This window comes from Panicum hallii, chromosome 6 (genome assembly GCF_002211085.1).
Source record: "Panicum hallii strain FIL2 chromosome 6, PHallii_v3.1, whole genome shotgun sequence".
Taxonomy (NCBI): Eukaryota; Viridiplantae; Streptophyta; class Magnoliopsida; order Poales; family Poaceae; genus Panicum; species Panicum hallii.
Genome location: NC_038047.1, coordinates 4,005,814 through 4,027,647, shown reverse-complemented (window position 1 = coordinate 4,027,647; position 21,834 = coordinate 4,005,814). Strand labels below are relative to the sequence as shown.

General features: G+C 44.8%; 3 protein-coding genes and 1 long non-coding RNA gene across 10 annotated transcripts; 3 read left to right on the top strand and 1 right to left on the bottom strand.

Annotated features, from left to right (window-relative positions):
* Positions 1-141: 141 nt before the first annotated feature.
* Positions 142-7,063, top strand: LOC112896522 (transcription factor TGA2.3-like). Of its 2 annotated transcripts, XM_025964530.1 has the most exons (8): positions 142-275; positions 1,243-1,316; positions 4,760-5,015; positions 5,105-5,188; positions 5,310-5,369; positions 5,511-5,591; positions 5,725-6,294; positions 6,385-7,063. In XM_025964530.1, the coding sequence occupies exons 2-8, from the start codon at positions 1,264-1,266 to the stop codon at positions 6,535-6,537; spliced, it is 1,257 nt and encodes a 418-aa protein (XP_025820315.1). In that variant the 5' UTR covers positions 142-275; positions 1,243-1,263; the 3' UTR covers positions 6,538-7,063. The 2 variants fall into 2 exon arrangements, with proteins under 2 accessions (XP_025820315.1, XP_025820316.1); XM_025964531.1 differs by lacking the exons at positions 142-275; positions 1,243-1,316 and adding an exon at positions 3,246-4,594.
* Positions 7,064-7,536: 473 nt separating this feature from the next.
* LOC112896525 (protein RAE1) lies at positions 7,537-14,282 on the top strand. Its single transcript, XM_025964534.1, has 12 exons — positions 7,537-7,765; positions 7,973-8,048; positions 8,146-8,232; positions 8,327-8,392; positions 8,484-8,677; positions 9,369-9,510; positions 9,629-9,709; positions 10,775-10,903; positions 11,522-11,599; positions 12,816-12,887; positions 13,726-13,806; positions 13,901-14,282. The coding sequence occupies exons 2-12, from the start codon at positions 7,995-7,997 to the stop codon at positions 13,946-13,948; spliced, it is 1,032 nt and encodes a 343-aa protein (XP_025820319.1). The 5' UTR covers positions 7,537-7,765; positions 7,973-7,994; the 3' UTR covers positions 13,949-14,282.
* A 319-nt stretch (positions 14,283-14,601) lies between these two features.
* On the bottom strand, positions 14,602-21,024 carry LOC112896526 (putative disease resistance RPP13-like protein 3). Of its 6 annotated transcripts, none has more exons than XM_025964536.1 (5): positions 20,371-21,024; positions 20,007-20,248; positions 19,612-19,709; positions 17,917-19,353; positions 17,117-17,286 (listed from the first exon to the last, which is right to left on the bottom strand). In XM_025964536.1, the coding sequence occupies exons 4-5, from the start codon at positions 18,720-18,722 to the stop codon at positions 17,250-17,252; spliced, it is 843 nt and encodes a 280-aa protein (XP_025820321.1). In that variant the 5' UTR covers positions 18,723-19,353; positions 19,612-19,709; positions 20,007-20,248; positions 20,371-21,024; the 3' UTR covers positions 17,117-17,249. The 6 variants fall into 6 exon arrangements, with proteins under 6 accessions (XP_025820326.1, XP_025820325.1, XP_025820321.1 ...); XM_025964537.1 differs by having other exon boundaries at positions 17,917-19,012; XM_025964541.1 differs by lacking the exons at positions 19,612-19,709; positions 20,007-20,248; positions 20,371-21,024 and adding an exon at positions 14,602-15,163 and having other exon boundaries at positions 15,320-17,322; positions 17,918-19,352.
* Positions 21,025-21,155: 131 nt separating this feature from the next.
* On the top strand, positions 21,156-21,644 carry LOC112896528. Its single transcript, XR_003229492.1, has 2 exons — positions 21,156-21,235; positions 21,322-21,644. It is a non-coding gene; the product is annotated as an uncharacterized LOC112896528 (long non-coding RNA).
* The last annotated feature ends 190 nt before the right edge of the window (positions 21,645-21,834 follow it).

The following is a 21,834-nucleotide window of genomic DNA, read 5'->3' as shown; positions in this document are numbered from 1 at the left end:
GAAAGCATAATTAGTGCATCCTAAGCTAACAGGAGGCCCCAGTGATAACATTTATTAGTGAAAGCAGGCATGCAAGTTGGTTCTTTCTTTTTAAGGGAAATGGAATGGCTCCTTATATAGACTTGTTCATGGTCTCATGCGGGCAAGTGTGTGCTCTTTGGAGCTTGAGAAAGAGCACTCACACACTTACATATATGTGTGAGCTCTCTTGAGCTGATTCTTGCTGCTTGATTGGTGTATGTGCCTCTCCCTTATCTGCTCATCCTTACAAGAAGGTACTAGTCACTTCATGACTAATTCTTGTTCAATTGATTCAGTTTATACATGTTAGATTCATTTTGTGTGTCAGTTACAAGTTCTTCATCAGTGGATGGTATTGGAGGTGCCTTTTGCTTGTAGAGATGTATCGTTTCACATAGATAACACCAAAATTTTCATGACAAGCATGTAGTAATATGTTCTTTTGTAGCATCGTACAAAATTATCATAGAACATTTGACTACAGCCTTTTAGGACACACAGAATTTGCATTAGAGAAATAACGGAATCCTTCTCTTGGCTCTTACATAATGTAATATACAAACAAGTTTTAAAAATCTTTCCGTGAAAACTATCTTTCCTTTGAGATTAGCAGCAGTCATACAAAATTTTGTTGTTCTCGAATTTGTGTTACATGTTCCTAACAAGCTGTGTGTTGTTAGTATTTTCATTCTCAAAGAAAAAAAAGAAAAAAGTGCTCAGGGTAAATGTCGAACATTATTAATCTCTTTTTGGGAACATATCTTAGTTTTAGGTATTATTATGAGAGCATATCATTTCCTCGAGAAAATATACTATGAGCATATCTGGTTTCGTATTCATGATTCATGAAACATCACAGGTCCACGGATCCATAGTTAATTGGTCAAAACTGACGTAGCTAGCCACCACCATTTACTCATTATGCTATACAGAAATAAGAGTAAAGATTCTAGACTCTTTTTCATATATACAATTTCACCTCTAATAAAACTGTATAAGATTGTTATATCAAAGAATAGTAGTTCAAATACTATGAACTGGAGTAGGATTAAAGTAAATAACCTTCCCTGAACAATCGGTAAATATATAGACGACTATGTTCTATTAAGTTTTCTTTTAGATGAGCCTCTCAGAAGCTACATTTCAACTATTTATGTGTCCAATTTTTCCAGTATGTTATCATAACTATTGGTTTCTATTTAAAAATAATGCCCTATTTAGGTTGATCAAGTGAAGCATGAGATGGAGCTTTACCCTGGATATCTTGAAGACCATTTCAACATCCACAAACTCAGGTGACCATTCATGCTTCCTGAACCCCTGCTCTACAGCTCTAGTGATATGATGGCTGTTACATAATTTGAAACAAAAAAAACAAAACAAAGGTGATCCTATGCAACTTAAGAGAGATTGCAAATGAAGTCGAACCTTAATCACGCAATGCCAACATACTAAATTGTGGAATCAAAGCTGGTGGCACTAGCTAGTTTGTTGTCAGACAAGTGGACTAGTGCACCACCTCCAAAAGGTTGGGGCTGTGCTCTGCCTTTGGAATCTCCACTCCATCTAGTGGTGCAGCATGAGCGAGGGCGCATAGAAATTGGGCAGATTTTTTTTTCTCTTTTGGTTAATCAGGTGCATTCATGTGGTTCACGTAGCTAGTCAAAAGCATTTGTCTCGACAAATGAGGTGTTTCTTGTAGCGATGACAATGGCATAAGAATCAAAAGCCACACAACTTCGTGCCAAACTTGCTTCTAAAGAAATAAAATCCCCACTCTTCGAAAGGTAAGCCAGGCTTCTTTTTAAAAGGTGAAGGGTAAGAAAAAAAAATGAAGGCGGCACAAATCTTTCAAAGAAAAAAAGATGGAATTTCTCACATGTCTTCACCAGTCATCACGAATATGGATCTTTGGTGAGTGAACAAGATGCCCCCAAATGCATGTGGCATCTACTGCTTGAAACTCATGTGGACTAGAGTCGTCGATCCCATGAACAAGATGAGAGTGTGTCGTCCAATAATTTTCATGTAACTGGACAAGAGTCTGATCTGACCATGATACGGCGCAAGAGTGCTGGATGGTTGGTCACGAAAGGGGGATCCTGATTCCTCCATTTGTTGTGCTATGGGCCCCATCCAACTAGTGAGATCCCAAGGACCTCCATCCCAATGTTGGCCTCGAGTGATTTTCTTCTTTTCTCCTCTCCACTGCGATAATTAGGTTTGCTATCTTTTTGGGGGAAAAGACAGGTAGACACGGTCTCATTTGCTGCCATTGTGCAAAAGTTTCCGACCACACCGAGGCGCCTTAATTTTTAGTTTAACAATTGGCTTCTTTCATATCCATTTCGAGTTCAACATGTATATCGCCAAAAAGAATCACTAATTGGGGTCTAATTAGTGACCATGGGACTTTTAATTTGGTACCGAGTACCGAATAATTCTGCTAACTAGACCGAAACCTTATTCGACCATATTATTATTAGAGTAGTGACCATCCTGGTCACAAAAAGGGGATCGCGATTCCTGATTCTTGCGTTTCTTGTGCGGCCCCCACCTAGGTAGTGAGATTCCAAGGGGCTCCCTGCAGGCCGCTCAAGTCTCAAGTGCTGATTCCTCTCAAAAAAAGGATAAAAAGTTGTCAAGTGCTCATGCACTAACATCGTAAAATCATCGCCAACTAACTTAAGATCACCCACGAAATTCCTCCTTTTTTTCCTTCTCCCTGCTATGATGATAATTAGGTTTGCCACCTTTTTCCGTGGAACGGACACGGATACGTTCTAAAATTGGACGATACGTCTACACTGGCAATCTGTCATCACCGCGATAAGAAATCTCCAATTATACACCACAACATATACAGAGAAATAAAATGGTCATTAAGTGGTCTGAGTAATTTTTCGAATGCTCTCACTGAAAGGCATCCTTCCTCTTTACAGTAACAAAAATTTAATTACACGGAGATAACGGTCCAGAGGTCTGAGTTACTTTCTCAAACGCTTTCGTCAAAAATGGACGATTGTTTCAAATTTCAACACGGAAATAATGCATGTCATCACATCAGGGAGACTAAACCCATGGTGAAACAACCCTTGTGGACACTTTGATCCCCTTTTTCCCGCCTTTTTAATACGTGCCGGAGCAGAAACAGAGTCCACAACGCAAGGAGTGGCACTTGGGAGTGTGGGGTCAGCCAGGTGAGGTGGCTGGTCCGGCTGGCCTGGCCCTTTGGACGTTTGGCACCAATCGGGTGACGCCACCGGTGACGACGACGACGCTGCCTACCAGCGTTGGCGTCGCTGTCACCCACCCGGCTAGTCTACACGAGATAAGCTACTCTAGGCCCATGATGACTCGCGACTCGTGAGCTGCTGGGGATTAAAATTTTATTTAGTGGCGCCACGGTGGCTGTCCACTTCGGGGTGACGCCGGTGTCGAAGCAACACACGTAGAATACTGTGGCTGCAGAGCGAGGCAGCCACCTCCTGAACATGGTTAGCGCACGTTGCAGTGTATTATTGGCTGAGGTTTGTGCAAAGAAGGAATTTTGCAAGGTAACCTTAATTAGACAAATTTTTAGAGAAATAGCGCGCGCGTGACAAGTGGACTTTGAGGACTAGGAAGTTAGGTGTGCTAAGGATATCATACGAGCAACCAAACATAACCTAGCGGATTTACGACGGGTTAAGGTTGGTCGTGACGAACTCGAGTCCCAACCAGGAGGCGCCTAACATTGTGTCATTAGCGAACAATAGGGGAAAACATACTTAGATGGTTACTCATATGGTTGCGTGTGTGGATGTACGCCTCCAAGTTTGAATCTTTTTAAACCCAATTTGGGCGCATATTTCTTCTGCCTTTATCTATCAATCATATGGTGACGGCTGATAAATAAGATAGAGGAGTGGCTGGTAACAGAAAGCTAGAAGTGAGCTCAACACTAATCCCCAATCCAGTCAAACCCAGCGTTCACATTGCACACAGTCTGAAGTACACAAGCTGAACGTAGTAAAATGCCACCCCTACCATGCCAATGCCACCCCTACCCTGCCACCACCACCAACTCATCCTCTCTGGTTCTGGCTCCCTCGGAACGGAAGGAACAGACCGGACAAGGCGCCGCCTTTCCCCGCCCCGGGGGCGCCTTGTCGTGTGGTGTGGGAACGCCGCGACGAGAAAGGGGAAGCCCAGCCAGCGCACGCAACGGGCAATCACACGCGCGCCGCCATACGGCGACTCGACCGCTTGCTGTCTCGCCAATCATCACCGGCGGCAGGCAGACAGAGAGGGAGGGAGGAAGAAGCTGACACGGCTGTAAATCCACCCGCCTCCAGCTCCAGCTCCTGAGCGAGCTCACCGTAGTCACCGCGCCCTTCCTCCTCCTGCTGTCCTGCATGCCACCGAAGGCCAAGCCAGCCCAGCGCGGCCAGAGCGGCAGAGCCCCACCACCTAGTCCTTTGCCAGTTCCCACCGACTGACCGGCTCGCCGGTGCCATGGCCATGGCTCGCGCGGCCTCCACCGGCCGCTAGCGTCTTCCTCCGTGGCGCCACCGTTCCTTCGTTCCTCGACGTAATCCTCCTCCCCTGCTTGCCTGCCCTGTTGTGGCGGCGCTGCCGCCACCTCTGTTTCGTCTTCCTGATGCGATGATGCCTCTCGCGCTTGATTTCTGCCGGAGAAGCTGCGCCCTGATGACTGACACGTTTGCGTTGTGTTGTGTGCCTGCTGCTGATGCAGCCGCCTGCAGCCGCTGGCGGCGAGCGGCGCTCATCCGGGGCGGTACGCGAACGCGACCCCCGCCGCGGCGGCGGCCGGCGCGGGGGCCATGGGGATCTACGGGCGCCAGCGCCACCAGATGGCGGCGGCCGGCGTGTGGGGGGACCCGTTCCGGCCCGACGGCGACGCGCTGGCCGCCGTCGCTGCTCCGGTGACCGCGGTGGCGGCGCCAGTGGACGTCGACGTCGAAACAGAGGTCAAGTTCGGCAACCACCTGGTAAGCGCGCGCGGACGGACTTCTGGGTGATCATGCTGCAGCTCGATTTCCTCGTCGGTTCCGTGCTCACGGCCGTGGCATGGTTGCAGGCGCAGGACGACGTCGTCCCGGTGGAAGATGCGCCGCCGTCGTCGGACAGCTTCGGGCACGACGACGCCAGGCCCAGAGATAAGGTGAGACCTGAGAGAGGGGACACATGATCGATGAACCCAGCTGAATTGTTGGCACAAAAAAAGGGGAAGAATTCCTCGCTCGCTCGCTGTCGCTGATTTGCCGCGACTCTGCTTTGCGTAGGTTCAGAGGCGGCTGGCGCAGAACAGAGAGGCTGCTCGGAAGAGCCGGCTACGGAAGAAGGTGAGCGGCCATTCATCATCCCAAGTCAAGCTAGCAAATCTTCCTAGCCTTTCCGCCATTGTCTCCATGATGATCTTGTCGTAATTCGGATTAATTCATCGCTGATGATTGCCTGTTCGGTTTGGTCGATTGAAATGACAGGCCTACATCCAGAATCTCGAGACGAGCCGGATGAAGCTGGCGCAGCTGGAGCAGGAGCTCACCATGGCCAGGCGCCAGCAGGTAAGGCCACCTCGAGCTCCCAACAATTCAGGAGAGCTAGCAAAGCGTATCGATCGCCAATGGAGTAAATTCAGGCGAGACGGCCCCTCGCGCTAACCGCGGCCGCCATTGCTGATGAACTCCGCCGCTGCAGGGCGCGCACGCCGCCGGCGGGCTACTAGCGCCGCCCGTGGACCCGCGCGTGGCGGCGTTCGAGATGGAGTACGCGCGGTGGGTGGAGGACCAGAAGAAGCAGGCCAGAGAGCTGCGGGCGGCGCTGCAGTCGGGCGCGCCGGAGTTCCAGCTGCGCTTCCTCGTCGACGCCGCGCTGGCGCACTACGGCGCGCTGTTCGAGGCCAAGTCGCGGGCGGCCCGCGCGGACGCCTTCTTCGTGCTCTCCGGCGTGTGGCGCGCCCCAGCCGAGCGCTTCTTCCTCTGGATCGGCGGGTTCCGCCCCTCCGAGCTGCTCAAGGTCCTGGCGCCGCAGCTGGACCCGCTGGCGGAGCCGCAGGCGTCGGCGGTGCGCATGCTGCAGAACACGGCGCGGCAGCTGGAGGACGCGCTGTCGCAGGGCATGAACAAGCTGCAGCAGACGCTCGTCGACGCCCTCATGACCGTCGACGCGCCGGACGACGCCGCTTCCGGCGCCGGCGGAGGGTACGCCGCGCGGCAGATGGCCAGCGCCGTGGGCAAGCTCGACGACCTCGTCAGCTTCGTGGACCAGGTGACCAGCCCGCAAACCAAAATCTTGGCACGATCATCTACCAGCCAATCCTTGTTCTGAGTTCTGACCTCGGCTGCGTTCTCGGCGCAGGCGGACCACCTCCGGCAGCAGACGCTGCGGAACATGAACAAGATCCTGACGGTGCCGCAGGCGGCGCGGGGCCTCCTGGCGCTCGCCGACTACTCCCAGCGGCTGCGCGCGCTCAGCTCGCTCTGGGCGGCGCGCCCGCGGGAGCCGGCGTAACGCCCGGCGAGCGGCGAGTGGCTCGACGGAGAAGAGGAAGCGGCGTTGGCAAGGGCACGTGCGCGCGTGGTCGGCTTGGCTTGGCTGGCGACCGGACCGGCGGCCGACGGAGCAAGAGACCAACCGGACCTGGCGGCGTCAAGTGGCTCGGTTCGTCCAGCTCGGCATCTCGTACGGGCAAGCGATGTGTTTGCTCGCTCTGAAGGATTCAAACAACAAAATGTGTTTGCTCTGAATGAGATCTGAATCTTCTGATGGTTACAGTACAGCAGTAGGATTTGGTTGGCAGATCAAGGAATTTACAAGTGTAAATAGAGTATACAGCCTTGTTTGGAACTTTGGATAGGACATGCTTATGAGGCTATTAGGCACAGAGTATTTATCATTCAGTTGCTGCTTGTCTCTCTCAACCTGTAACTAGTGTCGTTTGTACGGAGATCATGTGAAAATGTTGATGAACAATCTAGGCTCAGTGGATGATAACCGAAATTTTGAGTTCCGAAAAGATCTGGTTTCGACCAAAACTTTAGTTAAACATATTTCGGTACAACAAATTCATCAAAGATCTAGGGTATATCTGTTAGCCTTTGAGGTTTAATCAGTGTGCCTGTCTCATCAAATTCGAAAAGAATGATAGACCTCCTCAGATGTGGAAAATCTTTTTTTCTTTTTCGACAGAATGAATATTTGTTTGCTTTTTTGGATTTTTTTCCTACTTGCTCGAGATTCATGAAAGCTACCAAGGTTCTTAAAGCCCTTCAACAGACGAGACGAGCGAGGCACGGTGGCAGCGTGCCTCCTGCGCTGAACAACCCCCAGCTTAAAATGAACGCGGACTTCTGTTCTCCGCTTCCCCGCAAGGAACACGTACTCCACCATCCGCACGGGAACCTCGCGTCCGGCTTTGGACGGAGGCGATGACGCCAACTCCGCCTCCCCGCGTGCATCCGACGCTACGCGTGAGCCCAAGCACAACTCCTCCTCCAAGGCTAGCTACTACCAACGCCGCCCACCCATCATCCCACGCAGCAGTTGCTGTCCCCTCCGGCAGCCTCGAGAACCTCCCCCCATTCCCCTTCCCCGGCGGCCGCGGCGACCGGCGAGGCGACCGACCGACCGACCGAGACGCCCCCTCCGCCTTGCCGAAGGAGCCTCCCTCCGCTCCGGACCCTCCCCTCCCGCCGAGGCACGCGCCCGCGCGGCGCCGCGGCTACTCCCCGTCGACTCGGTAAGGACGCCCTGCCCTACCCTGCCGTACCCTACCCTGCTTGGTTTGGACGGGCGGGCCGGTAGTTTCGGGCACGCGGGGGTCTCGTGCTTGCGGCGACCGCTCGAATCCGATCCCGGATTCTCGTTCCCTCCCGGGGTGCGCCGATCTGCCACCCAGTGTGCTGCCGATTTGTGTTTTTGTTTTGATGCTCGTTGGTGCTTGCAGGATCAAGGCGTAGTAGGGAGTGATGGCGAGTCTAACCGGCCTCACCGCGAACCCTAATCCGAACAAGTCATTCGAGGTACGCCGCTTCTACTGTGGAATCTCCCTACGGTGCTACGAAGAGTGCGTTTCTACTGTGGAATCTCGAATCGTTGACGTTTGCTTGTGGAATGCAGATCCTGCCCAACCCGGGTGACTCTGTCTCGAGCCTCAGCTTCAGCCCCAAGAGCAATCTGCTGGTGGCAACCTCCTGGGATAACCAGGTAGCTTTGCTTATGCTGCAATTCGCAGTTAGTGTTTGTTAATCTGATGTTTAATGTATCTTGCTTGGATTGGCTGGCTTTGCGTGTTGTGCAGGTGAGGTGCTGGGAGATTGTTGGCGGGAACAGTCAGCCGAAGGTGTCCATATCGCATGATCAGCCTGTACGATCTCAGTGTTTTCCTTGATTTGGTAGTATATTGACTTCCACGGAGTTAGTATCTGGTGTGCCAATTGATTTTTTTCCTGTTTCAGGTCCTCTGCTCGGCTTGGAAGGATGATGGAACAACTGTCTTCTCTGGAGGCTGTGACAAGCAGGTCAAAATGTGGCCTCTGCTGTCAGGTGGGCAACCTCAGACGGTTGCGATGCATGATGCGCCTGTCAAGGAGATCGCGTGGATTCCTCAAATGAATCTGCTTGTCTCTGGTAGCTGGGATAAGACTCTGAGGTGTTGCACAGTCCATTGCTCTCAATCTCCGCCTTCTTCACTTGGAAGTTGAATACATATTGTCAATTGATGTTCTCTTATGTTGTTACCAATGGATGCTTATTATTATAGAATGTTCTTTAAACGGATTAGTATGTTGCCTAAGTTTGTGAACGTTTTTGACAGTATTCCACCCTGTTTATCTTTCCATTCTAGTCTTTATGCCCTCTATAAAACTCATGGTTTCCTATCACCATGATCATTTTCTATGATCCTATCACATGTTATGTTAACAGCTGCAATTTATATATAATGATAATTTTCTAGTCATTGATGTAGTAGCTAGTGTTAATATGAAATCTACGTAATGTGATTGCTGTAATAAATATTCTTTCAGAATCTTTAGCATTAGTGGCCGTAGGTTTCATCACGTGTCCATATTTGGTTTAGGAAACATTAATTGAAATTCCATATCTGGATGCATATTTTGGTTGGCAATTTGGCACGCGTACATTGTGGAAATGTGCACTTTGACTATGTACCTGTTTGACTTTATGGTACCTTCCTTTCTTCCCAATATAGTTCTGTTGTGCTTTGTGTTCATCCCATTATGGCAAATATTAGTTCTGATCACTAGGACATTATACCCTCTAATTATGATGACTGATTTATTCTTATCTACCTTCAATGCTGATCATTATGCTCATTATAGGTACTGGGACACAAGGCAAGCAAATCCTGTGCATATCCAGCAACTTCCAGAGCGTTGCTATGCTCTTACGGTGAATTACCCCCTTATGATTGTGGGAACTGCTGATCGTAATCTCGTAGTGTTCAACTTGCAGAATCCTCAGGTGATTATGTTGTCATTACTAGCTATGCACGTGTCGATTCCTTTAATTTCAGTTGGCCATTAAATGATATGTGTTATCGAACTGACTTATTTCATGTGCTATATGTTTGGATCATTAGACGGAGTTCAAGCGTATTCAATCACCACTAAAATACCAGACACGGTGCCTTGCTGCATTCCCTGATCAACAAGGATTTCTGGTAATGCTTAATTATTTGCATGTCCTTTACTCTCACTCCTCTATTTGAATTAAATATACCTATTTTTTACCGTTCTTCACCAATAAATTATTTATTTCTCTTTTGTGGCATCACAATTTGTATTTAGCAAAGACAAATATGTACTCATTTGATTTGTCTTCATCTAGTCCTTGAGTTTCTTACTCAAATTTTTCTACACAACCTATACCTTAATCAAATCAGCGCTTGGTATGGGTGGGGTTGTGATTTTTGATCCAGTATCAGTTTCACTGTCATGGCCTAATGGGTGTTGCGTATCTCAGAAATCTGCATGTGAACTTTCTAACTACTTGAAGTATAAATCATGTATCAATGTTACTGATGCTCTTGTGTTTTGAATTGCTGGAATGGCTCACCAGAGGGCCTGGATTCATTCTCGTAGTCTTTCATGGGCAGCAAACCATACCTAAACTTACCTACTATCCAACTTGCCTATTGTTCGTGCCTTTTACTCATCCCTAGAACCAGATCAGAACCGAACTTAACTTTTAAGAAAAATCAAACTGTTGACTAAAACATATCAAAAGCCATCCTTAAATGTACATGGTCATGCTGCATACAATTGCACGACAGACACGCTTTATTCTAATTGAGATAGTTGCATAAAAGTGTATATTGCTTACTCTTGACCATACCCAGCTATTTTTGTACGCGATACTGATCAGTAGAAAGCGTCTTAGATTGTTTCTGTTAAGAGTCAATCTGGATATAAGATAATGCTGCAGGGCAAAGAGTCAAGCCCCCTCTGGGGCTTCATTTTTTTTTTCAAGTGGCTGTGCTGACTTTTGATTCTTTACCTGCCTAATGGCAGGGTGTTTAGGTGGTGGTTGTTTTCATGTTGGTTTGTGCCAATGAATGTTTTCCTGCTACCTGATATTTACTTTATTTTACATCGGGTGTTAATATCTTGGGTAAAATGGTTGGTACCTCGCGACGCATATTGTTTTCTATTTTCTTTAATACTTTCCATATGAATTCCAAAACAATTAGATTTCCATGTGACTGACCCATTGTTCGCATTTAAAGGTTGGTTCGATAGAAGGAAGAGTTGGTGTTCATCATATCGATGATTCACAACAAAGCAAGAATTTCACTTTCAAATGTCACAGGGAAGGAAATGATATATTCTCTGTCAATTCACTGAACTTCCACCCTGTAATATTTCTCTCTCCCTACTCATTTATTAATTATATCCGGGCTTATGGTTCTCTTTTTATTGCTTCACATATGCTGTTAGAAGTGTACAGATGCAATAGAGACATGCTAGGTTTTAGTACCTTGTCTCCATTCTCAGTTGATTTGTTGAATAACATAAGCTCAACTTTATCTTCCATATAATTTCTTGAGCTTAAATCAATGTTATAATGCACTTTAAGTTATCTACAACCATACACTGCAATCATAGGCATATGAGTGATGCAAAAGTATTCAGTACTCATGTCCATACAGATTAATATGGACTGCCGAAAACAATTTCAACAGATTATTAGTTCAGTTGAGCAATTTTGTCCATACCAGTTGAATATACATCTAGAACAGTGTGGATTGTTTGGCTATATTCTTTTTTGCTACTTGACCATTGTATTGGTATGGCTGATAAATGATATTGTATACCAATTGAGTTGGTTGTGCTTGTAGGCATTTCGTTGAACAAGCAGTGCCCACTTGCTTATTAGAATTTCCATTTGGGAATAGCAGTTGGTTCTAAGCTTGGACATCGTAGTTGGTGATGTTGAATTTGGGAATTTATATTTTTTTTACAACTTGCTGCAGGTCCATCACACATTTGCAACTGCTGGATCTGATGGTGCTTTCAACTTCTGGGATAAGGACAGCAAGCAGAGGCTCAAGGTATAACAATTTCCGTTGCTCTTTCTGTCTATTTTCACTTTTTGTTGGATAGCAGTTTATTTCTGTTACCTTGATTTTTCTTGATTCCATGATGGTTTGTGGCTTGTTTTCTCTGTACATTACTAACTGGGGTAGCGGGTTGCCCCGGTGATCCATGACCTTAGATCCAACATCCTTGATCAAGGTTATGCGTTCTTGGTAAGCAGATTTGATCCAACATCCTTGATCAAGGTTATGTGTTCTTGGTAAGCAGCTTTGATCCAACATCCTTGATCAAGGTTATGCGATCTTGGTAAGCAGCTTTGGTGCCACATACGATGGCTCATGAATCAATGGGCTGAGGGATGACAGAGTGGTCGTGATGAGGGAGAACATGGGGAGAAGAAACTAACCTCAACTGTACTGTTGCTTTTCCTTGTGGCCATCGATGCTGTTGTTGTTGCTTTCCGAATCCACCATGGTTGTGACTGGTTGGGGTAGAAGGGAGGGGTAGATGCGATGGGATTGAGATTTGAGGGATAGTGGTGAGAAGTGAAGGTGCTTGGGTTGCGGTATCGGCATTGTTGTGGTCAAGAGTTACGATTGAGTTGTCAAGGGATTGGGAAATAGCAGAAGAAAGGGGAAGAAACAGATTGGTGCAGAGTTTATTGAACTTTAGGAATAAATATTTGTAGTTGATCCATTGAACTGGATTCCTCAACTTAGATTTGTCCTTGTGCCCTGAACTAGCATCCCGAAGGACAGTATCCATCTACCCAGAACCCATGTCCCAGGGCATTGTTCGTTGACCCAGTCAACCTGAGTTTCTGGTGACTTTGGTTTATACCTTTTAATGTCCTACCATATTTGTTGTTTGTACAGTGGGAAAATGAAACCATGGTCAGCTCATGAGCATAATAATGAAGTCTTGGGCAAGAGCATTTATTTGTCAGTTATATAGGGTTCACACTACCCGTTTGTCCAATCTTGTAATGACATACTGTTTTTCCTGTTCTTAGTAGATCTATTGGTACTTCAATTTTTTTTTTTGATGAATGCAAGTTACATTTTCACCTAATAGGCTAATAGTGTGTATCCATTGTTGGGTGAATGTTCTGCCTATTTTGTTGGTGCACCGGGTTTGGTTGTTTTTATGCTCAGTTTCTCATACATTTCATTTCCTTATTTTCTAGAGGTCATTCATTCATTTAATACTTATTGCATCATTTCTGTACAGGCTTTTAGTAGATGCCCTCTTCCTATTCCTTGCAGCACCTTCAACAGTGATGGTTCCATATTTGCTTATGCGGTAAGTCCCATATCACATTTCACACCGTGTTTTTGATCAGTTGAGCTTTGAAATATATCTACTTTTGATATAGACAACTTGATACGCATATTAAATACGCACAAATCACTTCATGGCCTTTTAGTCCCAAGTTCACCATTTGGGTTCGACTGAAATATTCCAGTTTAATTGCTACATTAAAATGCATTCTCTGGTCATAGTTCTAGTTTGTGTTCAAAGTGGGATTTTACGTGGCCAAAACATAAAATGAGGAATGTAGGAAGAGTGACACAAATTTTCTATTGAAGTACAGATCATGTAGCAGTGATTTGGCAAGAGACTCTTACTGCCGTAGATGTGTAGAACCAGTATGATTCCAAAAGATGCTAGAGACTGATAAAATGCATATATTTATGCCTTGTAGCTTACAATCTACTATGATGCAAATTTTGGCATTTTGTTAGAAAGTTAATATTGTATCATGTATAAAGTTTCAAAAGTAAGTTGCGTGATCAAATTTACTCTTTATATTGACTTCTGCACTAGTTTGGTTTCGTGAGAAATTTTATCTTATTGTACTTGAATCAAATGAATGAAGTGCTGTTAGCCCTTCTTCCATATTTTTTTTGATGTAGGACTAAGATGCACTGTAATCAAGATAAATACTCCAAAATTAAATAGAGACAAGTTATCAATAGCAAAACTGGGATATTAGTGTGTATTAACAGTTCTTTTCTATTTCATAGAAAATAGTGCTGCAACTTATTTTGATGGCTACCAATGCTAGCATTTGCCTACATATTTCCATGTTTTACATCATCTGATCCTCAATGGTGTAACCATCACTATTGCAAAATAGGTCTGCTATGATTGGAGCCGTGGGGCAGAAAACCACAATCCTGCAGCTGCAAAGACATCCATCTACCTCCACAGTCCACAGGTAAGCTCTGTTTACAGCATTCATGATATTGAGATTCATCCCTGCAATGTTTATATTTACTATTTTTGGCATTGAACTCCCCTGTTTTGAATAGGAATCTGAGGTCAAAGGAAAGCCGAGGATTGCAACAGGCAGGAAGTGATTACATTCCAACTTGCGGGATCTGTTCGTCTTTAGGCCAGTCACCAGTTTTGTTATGCCCCCCTCCTGCATTGGAAGTCTGGGTAGATGTAAATTTCAGCGTTCCTGTAGCATCTAGGCACTGAATATAGGGTTTCTGTTGCAAGATTAACATGTAGTAATACCTGATGTTTGCAATGTCCTAGCCCTCTTTAAGGAATTGTGTATCGAGGTGGTCTTCTGTGATGTAAATTTCCGTGCATATGGGTCGATATCGATGATTTGTCAGTATTGTTTATGTGATATGCTATATTACTTGCTATAATGGTCAAAAAGAAATCCTGTGCTTCCTGGAAGGTTTATGTATACAAGACCTGGCAGTATATTTAACAGCAGACCTCCACCACTAAGAACAATAGAGGCTGGACTATAGAGGTTTTTGCTAGCATTTTATGGAGCCTCTTAATCCTTGAGGGTTTACACTCCAGCCGGATGCAAAGGATATAACATATTTTCATCCGAATAAGTCCATTTCTCGTCGGCCTTGTAAACAAGTATCTTTTTTTTATCAGTTTTTTCTGCCTAGTGTCTGGTAGGCAGTAAAGTTGGGTTTGCTTGCAGTCACTGGTTTGTTGGAAGCTAATCAAAGCTGATGCTACAACTACAAGCGACGAGTGTAGCACAGGAACATAAAAAGTCGATACTGTTTTCGTGGTATATCGAAACAGTTGAACACAAGGAATTTTCTGGAAAAGACGAATAGGAAAAAGGCAGAACTAATTAGTCTTGCAACCAAGACAATCCACGGATTCAGGGCAGCAGCATAGAGTAGAAAGAGAAGCAGTAACCTCTCTGTTGTTGGAATCGTATTACAACAGCAGGTAGGTTAGTAACCAGCACGGTTCAACAGGCACCTCAACATATCGATGCATGCCTGAAACCTGATACTGGGACGGTTCGGATGTGTCATGATGGCAGCATTAATGGCACTAGCAACCCATCTGACAGCGCCATCGTCAGCTCTTCCAAGTTGTGCGCCTGTCCAATCACTCCATCTGGAAATCTAATGCGCCAGTCAACATATAAATGGGTCAGTCGTTGTAGTTTGGTGATAGTGGATGGAAGCTCTTCAATGCCACTACCCCGTACATCCAGGGTTCGTAGATATTGCAGTTCTCCTATTTTCTCAGGTAGCTCAGTTCGATACTGGCCCCGCCCCTCTCAATAAACCTCTAAACTGTTGAAATAAAACACAAACAAGAGCATATCAGAAGTAAGGAGTTATGTAACTGAACAGCTAAGTATTTACTAATAAATGGTAGAAAGAAATATGTAACTACGACAGCAGTGAGGTTGATGGAATCATCAATGTCAGCAGTGAGAGGAAACTTACAGATTCGAAATGTTCACATTTCTTATAGTAGTTTGTTCTATATATGATAGTGGGATAGTTGGGATGTGTCATGATGGCTCCATTAATTGCATTTACAACCCATCTAACAGCGTCAGCATTCTCATCTTCTGTTGGATTGTAGATGGTGTCGTATGTGCAATTGCCCCAAATTATGACCTCAACCTTGCTAAGAGCGGAGAGGTGCTGGATGCCCAAATCAGAAGCACCATTCAGGCACTCCCTGTTATGCACACACAATGTGAGCTGCACATGCTCAAGCTTTGGCATTGATCCCACTTGAAACTCCAGCGTGGTCCCACAATAAAATAAACGCAGAGATAAATGTTTCAAACTTGTAAATCCATTGCTGCCATGAACAGTGATCCTTCCGTTGGTGCCTCCGGCAGTTGCTAGTTGGAGAAAAAGTAAAGTCGGTATCCCTCCAAGGATCTCCACATCCTCTGGTCTCAAACAGATGATACAATTCAGTTTTAGTACCACAAGATTTCCAAGTGATGCCATCCAATTTGGCACCTTATAGATGAAACGTCCTTCTATGCAGAGCTTCCGGAGGCTACAGGGAGCAGCACGGTGCCATGAATCCAGCGACAGTAGGTAAAATATTAAGTCCGTGATACGTAGATGATAAAGGTTGCACGAGGATAATAAGGTTCCCACATAACTGTGCCGGCCCTCAGCTTGGCTTAGTCCTTTCGAACCTTCGAGTGAAAAAGAAACACATGTAATTTTTAATGTCATCAGCTTGGTTAGTTTACTGAACTCTTGCAGAGACTTCCATTGTTCGTAGGATCGGACTCCATACCCCCTCATCTCTTCTAAGCTGTGCATCTGCTCAATCACTCCATTTGAAAATCTAGTCCCGCAATAAACATATAAATGTGCTAGTCGTTGTAGTTTGGTGATAGTGGATGGAAGCTCTTCAATGCGGGTACCTTGTACATCCAAGGTTTGCAGATATTTCAGTTCTCCTATTTTCTCTGGGAGCTTAGTTATTAAACTTGAGGAGAGACGCAAGTACTTGAGATGAATCAGAGTATCAATACTTTCAAGATGATGGTCTTTTATGCCATTGCAACCTCCAAGGTCCAACACATGAAGAGAAGTGGAAGGCAACAAACAGGTTTTCACGGGCTGTCCAAATATAGTAACTGATCGAACGTGAGATAACATCGGGTCTTTCCATATGGTAACATTTTCTTCAGTGTGGTTACTGACACAAAGTCTACGAACCTTGTATTTTGTAGTGTATACATGCTCTGAAGCATCTGATGATGTTACAAAATTCTCTTCAGTAGCCTTGCACCTGATGTAGTCAAGAATGATGTCATGAACTCGGCATGCCTTTGTCTGACCGTACTTTACATCAACAGGTTGGATCATGCTTCTATTGATGAGATCATTAAAATAACCCTCACCAATTTCATATTTAGTTCGCCCTTCTTCCTCATGAATGAACCCTTCTGCAATCCATCTATTGATCAAACATTTTTTCTCGATCTTATAATCTTCTGGGAACACACTCAAGTACAACAAACAAGTTCTCAGATGGTAAGGAATATCAAAGTAACTCAGAGATATTATACTAGTCATCTTCTTAGCATCTGGTTTGTTTGCAAGTGCAGAACCCATGGCACTTAGTACCCTATCCCATTCTGCTTTTCTAAGCTGATTGGTTAACATGCTAGATACAGTAACAATTGCCAATGGTAGACCACCACATTTTCTTAATATTCTATCCGGAACGTCTTCCAAGTGAGGATAACATGGAGTCTCAGAACCAAATGCTCGTTTGAAAAACAACCTTTTGGAGTCATCGAAACTAAGAGGCTCCATTTCATAAACTTGAGAGGAACAACATTTTGCCACAGTAACACTACGTGTTGTACTGATTATTCTGCTCCCAAGATCATTATTCGGTAATGCGAGTTTGATAAATTTCCAAGCTTCTGTGTCCCATACATCATCAATTACAACAATGTACCAACAACACAAGATTTTAACAAAGATGTAATTAGTGCTAAAAGTTTGCATTGTCAAAATTGTATGCATCACAACATCTGTGACATCAACTATGGGGTAGCTGAGGAAATACTAAGGTTGTGATGCATAATGGCAAGAAGCCAAAAATAGATATATTCTCGTGGTAATAAAGAGTGACATTCTAATGCGTGCAATCAAAATATTTCAAATTTTGCCAACAAAATATTTATGTATTATTCTTAGTTTCTATTAATTTGATTAATATACAAAACTTTTTTATTAATTTTATAAGTAAATGAAATCTAAGGTGAAGTTTACGTTTCGGATTCAAAGAACACATATTGGTGACTAATGTTGCATATCTTGAAATATCAGTGATTCCTCCATGAATTTGAAACTAACAGAAAAGGGCAAATAATAATATCTTGGAGAGACTGAAATTACCAAATACTAACGAACTAATCATGCATGACATCTTACTAAAATCAAGAAATAGCTCTTACAATTCCAATAATCCATCCTTGCTAAATGTTGCCATCAATTCAAGCACTACCTATTGTACTTATGCATACAGTATCGAAGATCACTAGGCTTACCTTTTACAGTGAAGGTAATTCCTGAGTTTATCAATAAGCTGCTGCTCACCATCATCCTGTGTGTAACCAGTGAATCCAACTCCACTACTAATGTGTATTAGAATCTTCCTCACATCAGGAGTTCGAGAAACCGACACAAAAGCTGAACAGGAGAATTGGCCTTTAATGGTGTCGTAGACTTGCTTCGCAAGAGTAGTCTTACCAAGACCTCCACAACCAGCGATTGAGACCACCTTAAGTTTTGTGGATGGCCCTTTCATCTCCATGGTTAACAACTCAGTGATATACTTCTTAGGGCCATCGATGCCCACAAGTTTTTCAATATCCTCATGAAGCGCCTGCAGCCTGGGATCAACCGAAGAAGTGCTAGAGTTGTGCCTAAATTGGGCAAAATCATACCTCCTGTGCCTCTCGCTTGCCTCCATTACACATGCCTTGAGTTCGTCAATCTGATTGGCAATATCATGGCGTGCTATCAGTCTCTTCAGCTTGCGGAAGTATTTCTTGAAGCCTGTAGGCCCATGACGCCCGTCGTCAACACGAGCCATGAAGCCATCGATGCAATCCTCCAAGTCATAGGCCAGCTCACGTAGCTTGTCCCTCCAGAGCCTCGTTTCAGGGTTGAGCTGCTCCGCGTCTGCGAGCACCTCGAGCGTGGCGCACATGGCGCTCAGCTCCTCTCTCAAGAACTTGATCTGCTTGCGCACACCTTTGACCTTGATGTACTCTTCTTCCAACAGCTTGGTAAGCTTGGACAGGAGCGGTTTCATCACTCCCGTGGACACGCTGACAAGAGCTGCCTCCATTGCTCTGTCCCCAGCGAGCTCTGGCCACTATGCACCTGAGATGTGTCGGCAGCGCTGGAGCAGGAGGCCAGTGTGTTTCTGAAGCCTTATCATCACCGGTGTGTTTTTGTGAGCAGCATAAGCATCTCTTTTGCAAAAGGGCAGAGTTATCGTGATGCCATTATTACACCCCCTAATGTGCGCCATTATGCACTTGCTTTGTTTTGCTTTATGAAGATGATTCGCTAGCTGTTTCCCACTTGAGATGTGTCCTTTTTTTCTGACTCCAACTCTGTGTCAGCCAAGTCGCTCTGCTCAATCGTCAGTTCACATGTCAATGTCACAAGGAATTTGGTCCGAATTATGAAAGTTTCTTCAGGCTCTCTGGTTTATCAATAATTCCTAGCGACCTAGATTTCTGGGTTTTATTACTGTAGGTTGTACAGCTACTTTTCATTTTTGAGTGTTCATCAATCATCAGAACCGGCAACTAGAGGAAATACCCGTTTGCTTATCTCACGAGAGCCTCCGGTGGCTTGTATCGTACTTACTTCCAGACTTTGTGCTACTTGATAATACAAAGGCATGTAGCTCCTCTGCGTGGCACAAAGTATTTTTTTACAGGATAGTACTGTTATTTTGGAGCCTATCACTGGAATGAAGACGCACAGGATCAAAAGGTCATCATGATCAGTATCTGCATGGCTCTGGGAAGACAAATTCAGTTCAATCGTTCAAAGATACTAGAACTGTCGCTTAGATTGTTCGCAATTTTCAGTAATTGTTTCAGTTTTGTCAATCAAACTATAAGTCCAGAAGATTTCTTTTTAATGGACGGCTGTCGCTGCTGGGGAAAGGATGACCAGAATGTCGAAGCAGATCGAAAACATAGAGAGAAGGACGCATCAACCTCTGAAAGGTCTTGGAGGGATCATCCCCTTCCACCGCCGCCGCTCTGCTCCACAAGCAGCAGGAGCCATCTGGAACCGCGCCGTCTGAAGCTACTCCCTGGGGCGGAGCCAGGATTTAGAAGTTGGGTATTCCCATATCAAAATAAAACATAAATGCTAAAGTTCACAATGCTACAAGACTATTCAAATTAAAGATTCCAAGGCACTGAATTGTTATTCTTTTTCACAGCTACAAAGTCCACGCTAAAATAACATACACAGCTTAAAACTAAATATTAATAGTTATTGTGCAAGAAAATCAAAAGTTGGGATGCGAGGTTCCCTCACTAATGGTGCTAGTGCTGGCCAGATAGCTTATGCTCGATTCAACTAGGGGGCTGTTGTTGGTCCATACCCTTCTGCTGGTCTGCTACCTTGCTCCGATGCTGCTGGTAAAGTGTGGCAGCTGTGGCCAGCGGGCTGACATGGGAGTGGATAGTGCTCTGCATTCGCGTTGGGCTGAGTTATAAATAAAAAATCAGAGATTTTGAACCAATATAACATATACATGTGTGTATACTTGATATGTGCTTAGCTTTTTTAAATTTGGGTGTTCCCAATCGATACTGGCCCCGCCCCTATCAATAAACCTCCAAGCTGTTGAAATAAAACACAAACAAGAGCATGTCAGAAGTAAGGAGTTACGTAACTGAACAGCTAAGTATTTACTAATAAATTGAAGAAAGAAATATATAACTATGACAGCAGAGGGGACTTACAGATTCGAAATGTTCACAATCCTCATCGTAGTCTGTTTCATATATGACATTAATTGCATTTGCAACCCATCTGACAGCGCCATCGTTCTCATGTTCTGTTGGATGTAGTTGCTATGGTTTCTGCAGTTGCCATAAATTTCTACCTCAACCTTGCTGAGAGCGGAGAGGTGCTGGATGCCCAAATCAGAAGCACTGTTCAGGCACTCCCTCTTATGCGCATTTACCATGATCTTCGCGTGCTCAAGCTTTAGCATTGATCCCACTTGAAACTCCAGCATGGTCCCACAACGAAAAATACGCAGAGATAAATATTTCAAACTTCTAAATCCATTGCTGCCATGAACAGTGATCCTTCCGTAGGTGCCTCCGGCAGTTGCTAGTTTGAGAAAAAGTAAAGTCAGTATTGCTCCAAGGATATCCACATCCTCTGGTCTCAAACAGATGATATAATTCAGTTTTAGTACCACCAGATTTCCAAGCGATGCCATCCAATTTGGCACCTTAAAGATGAGATAACGTTTTATGCAGAGCTTCCGGAGGCTACAAGGAGTAGCAGGGTGCCATGAATCCAATGACATTGGGTACCTGTTGTCATCAGACCAGTCCGTGATATGTAGATTATAAAGGTTGCATGAAGAGAATAAAGTTCCCACATAACTGTGACAGCCCTCAGCTTGGTTAGTTTACTGAATTCTTGCAGAGACTTCCATTAATTGTTAGTTTACTGAATTCTTGCAGAGAATAAAGTTCCCTCAATGGTGTAACCACCACTATTGCAAAATAGGTCTGCTATGATTGGAGCCGTGGGGCAGAAAACCACAATCCTGCAGCTGCGAAGACATCCATCTACCTCCACAGTCCACAGGTAAGCTCTGTTTACAGCATTTGAGATTCATCCCTGCAATGTTTATATTTACTATTTTTGGCATTGAACTTCCCTTTTCTGAATAGGAATCTGAGGTCAAAGGAAAGCCGAGGATTGCAACAGGCAGGAAGTGATTACATTCCAACTTGCGGGATCTGTTCGTCTTTAGGCCAGTCACCAGTTTTGTTATGCCCCCCTCCTGCATTGGAAGTCTGGGTAGATGTAAATTTCAGCGTTCCTGTAGCATCTAGGCACTGAATATAGGGTTTCTGTTGCAAGATTAACATGTAGTAATACCTGATGTTTGCAATGTCCTAGCCCTCTTAAGGAATTGTGTATCGAGGTGGTCTTCTGTGATGTAAATTTCCGTGCATATGGGTCGATATCGATGATTTGTCAGTATCGTTTATGTGATATACTATATTAGTTGCTATAATGGTCAAAAAGAAATCCTGTGCTTCCTGGAAGGTTTATGTATACAAGACCTGGCAATATATTTAACAGCAGACCTCCACCACTAAGAATAATAGAGGCTGGACTACAGAGGTTTTTGCTGGCATTTTATGGAGCCTCTTAATCCTTGAGGGTTTACACTCCAG

Excerpts from the sequence above, each read along its gene's own strand:
- LOC112896522 (XM_025964530.1), top strand. The coding sequence starts at position 1,264 with ATGGAGCTTTACCCTGGATATCTTGAAGACCATTTCAACATCCACAAA. Across the intron at positions 5,189-5,309 it reads ACGCCAGGCCCAGAGATAAG|GTTCAGAGGCGGCTGGCGCA; the intron begins GTGAGACCTGAG and ends TGCTTTGCGTAG. Across the intron at positions 6,295-6,384 it reads TCGTCAGCTTCGTGGACCAG|GCGGACCACCTCCGGCAGCA; the intron begins GTGACCAGCCCG and ends TTCTCGGCGCAG.
- LOC112896525 (XM_025964534.1), top strand. The coding sequence starts at position 7,995 with ATGGCGAGTCTAACCGGCCTCACCGCGAACCCTAATCCGAACAAGTCA. Across the intron at positions 8,233-8,326 it reads CAACCTCCTGGGATAACCAG|GTGAGGTGCTGGGAGATTGT; the intron begins GTAGCTTTGCTT and ends CGTGTTGTGCAG. Across the intron at positions 9,511-9,628 it reads TCAACTTGCAGAATCCTCAG|ACGGAGTTCAAGCGTATTCA; the intron begins GTGATTATGTTG and ends TTGGATCATTAG.
- LOC112896526 (XM_025964541.1), bottom strand. The coding sequence starts at position 18,722 with ATGGAGGCAGCTCTTGTCAGCGTGTCCACGGGAGTGATGAAACCGCTC. Across the intron at positions 17,323-17,917 it reads GAATTACCTTCACTGTAAAA|GGTACATTGTTGTAATTGAT; the intron begins GGTAAGCCTAGT and ends TCTTGTGTTGTT. Across the intron at positions 15,164-15,319 it reads AATGTGAACATTTCGAATCT|TTTAGAGGTTTATTGAGAGG; the intron begins GTAAGTTTCCTC and ends TTATTTCAACAG.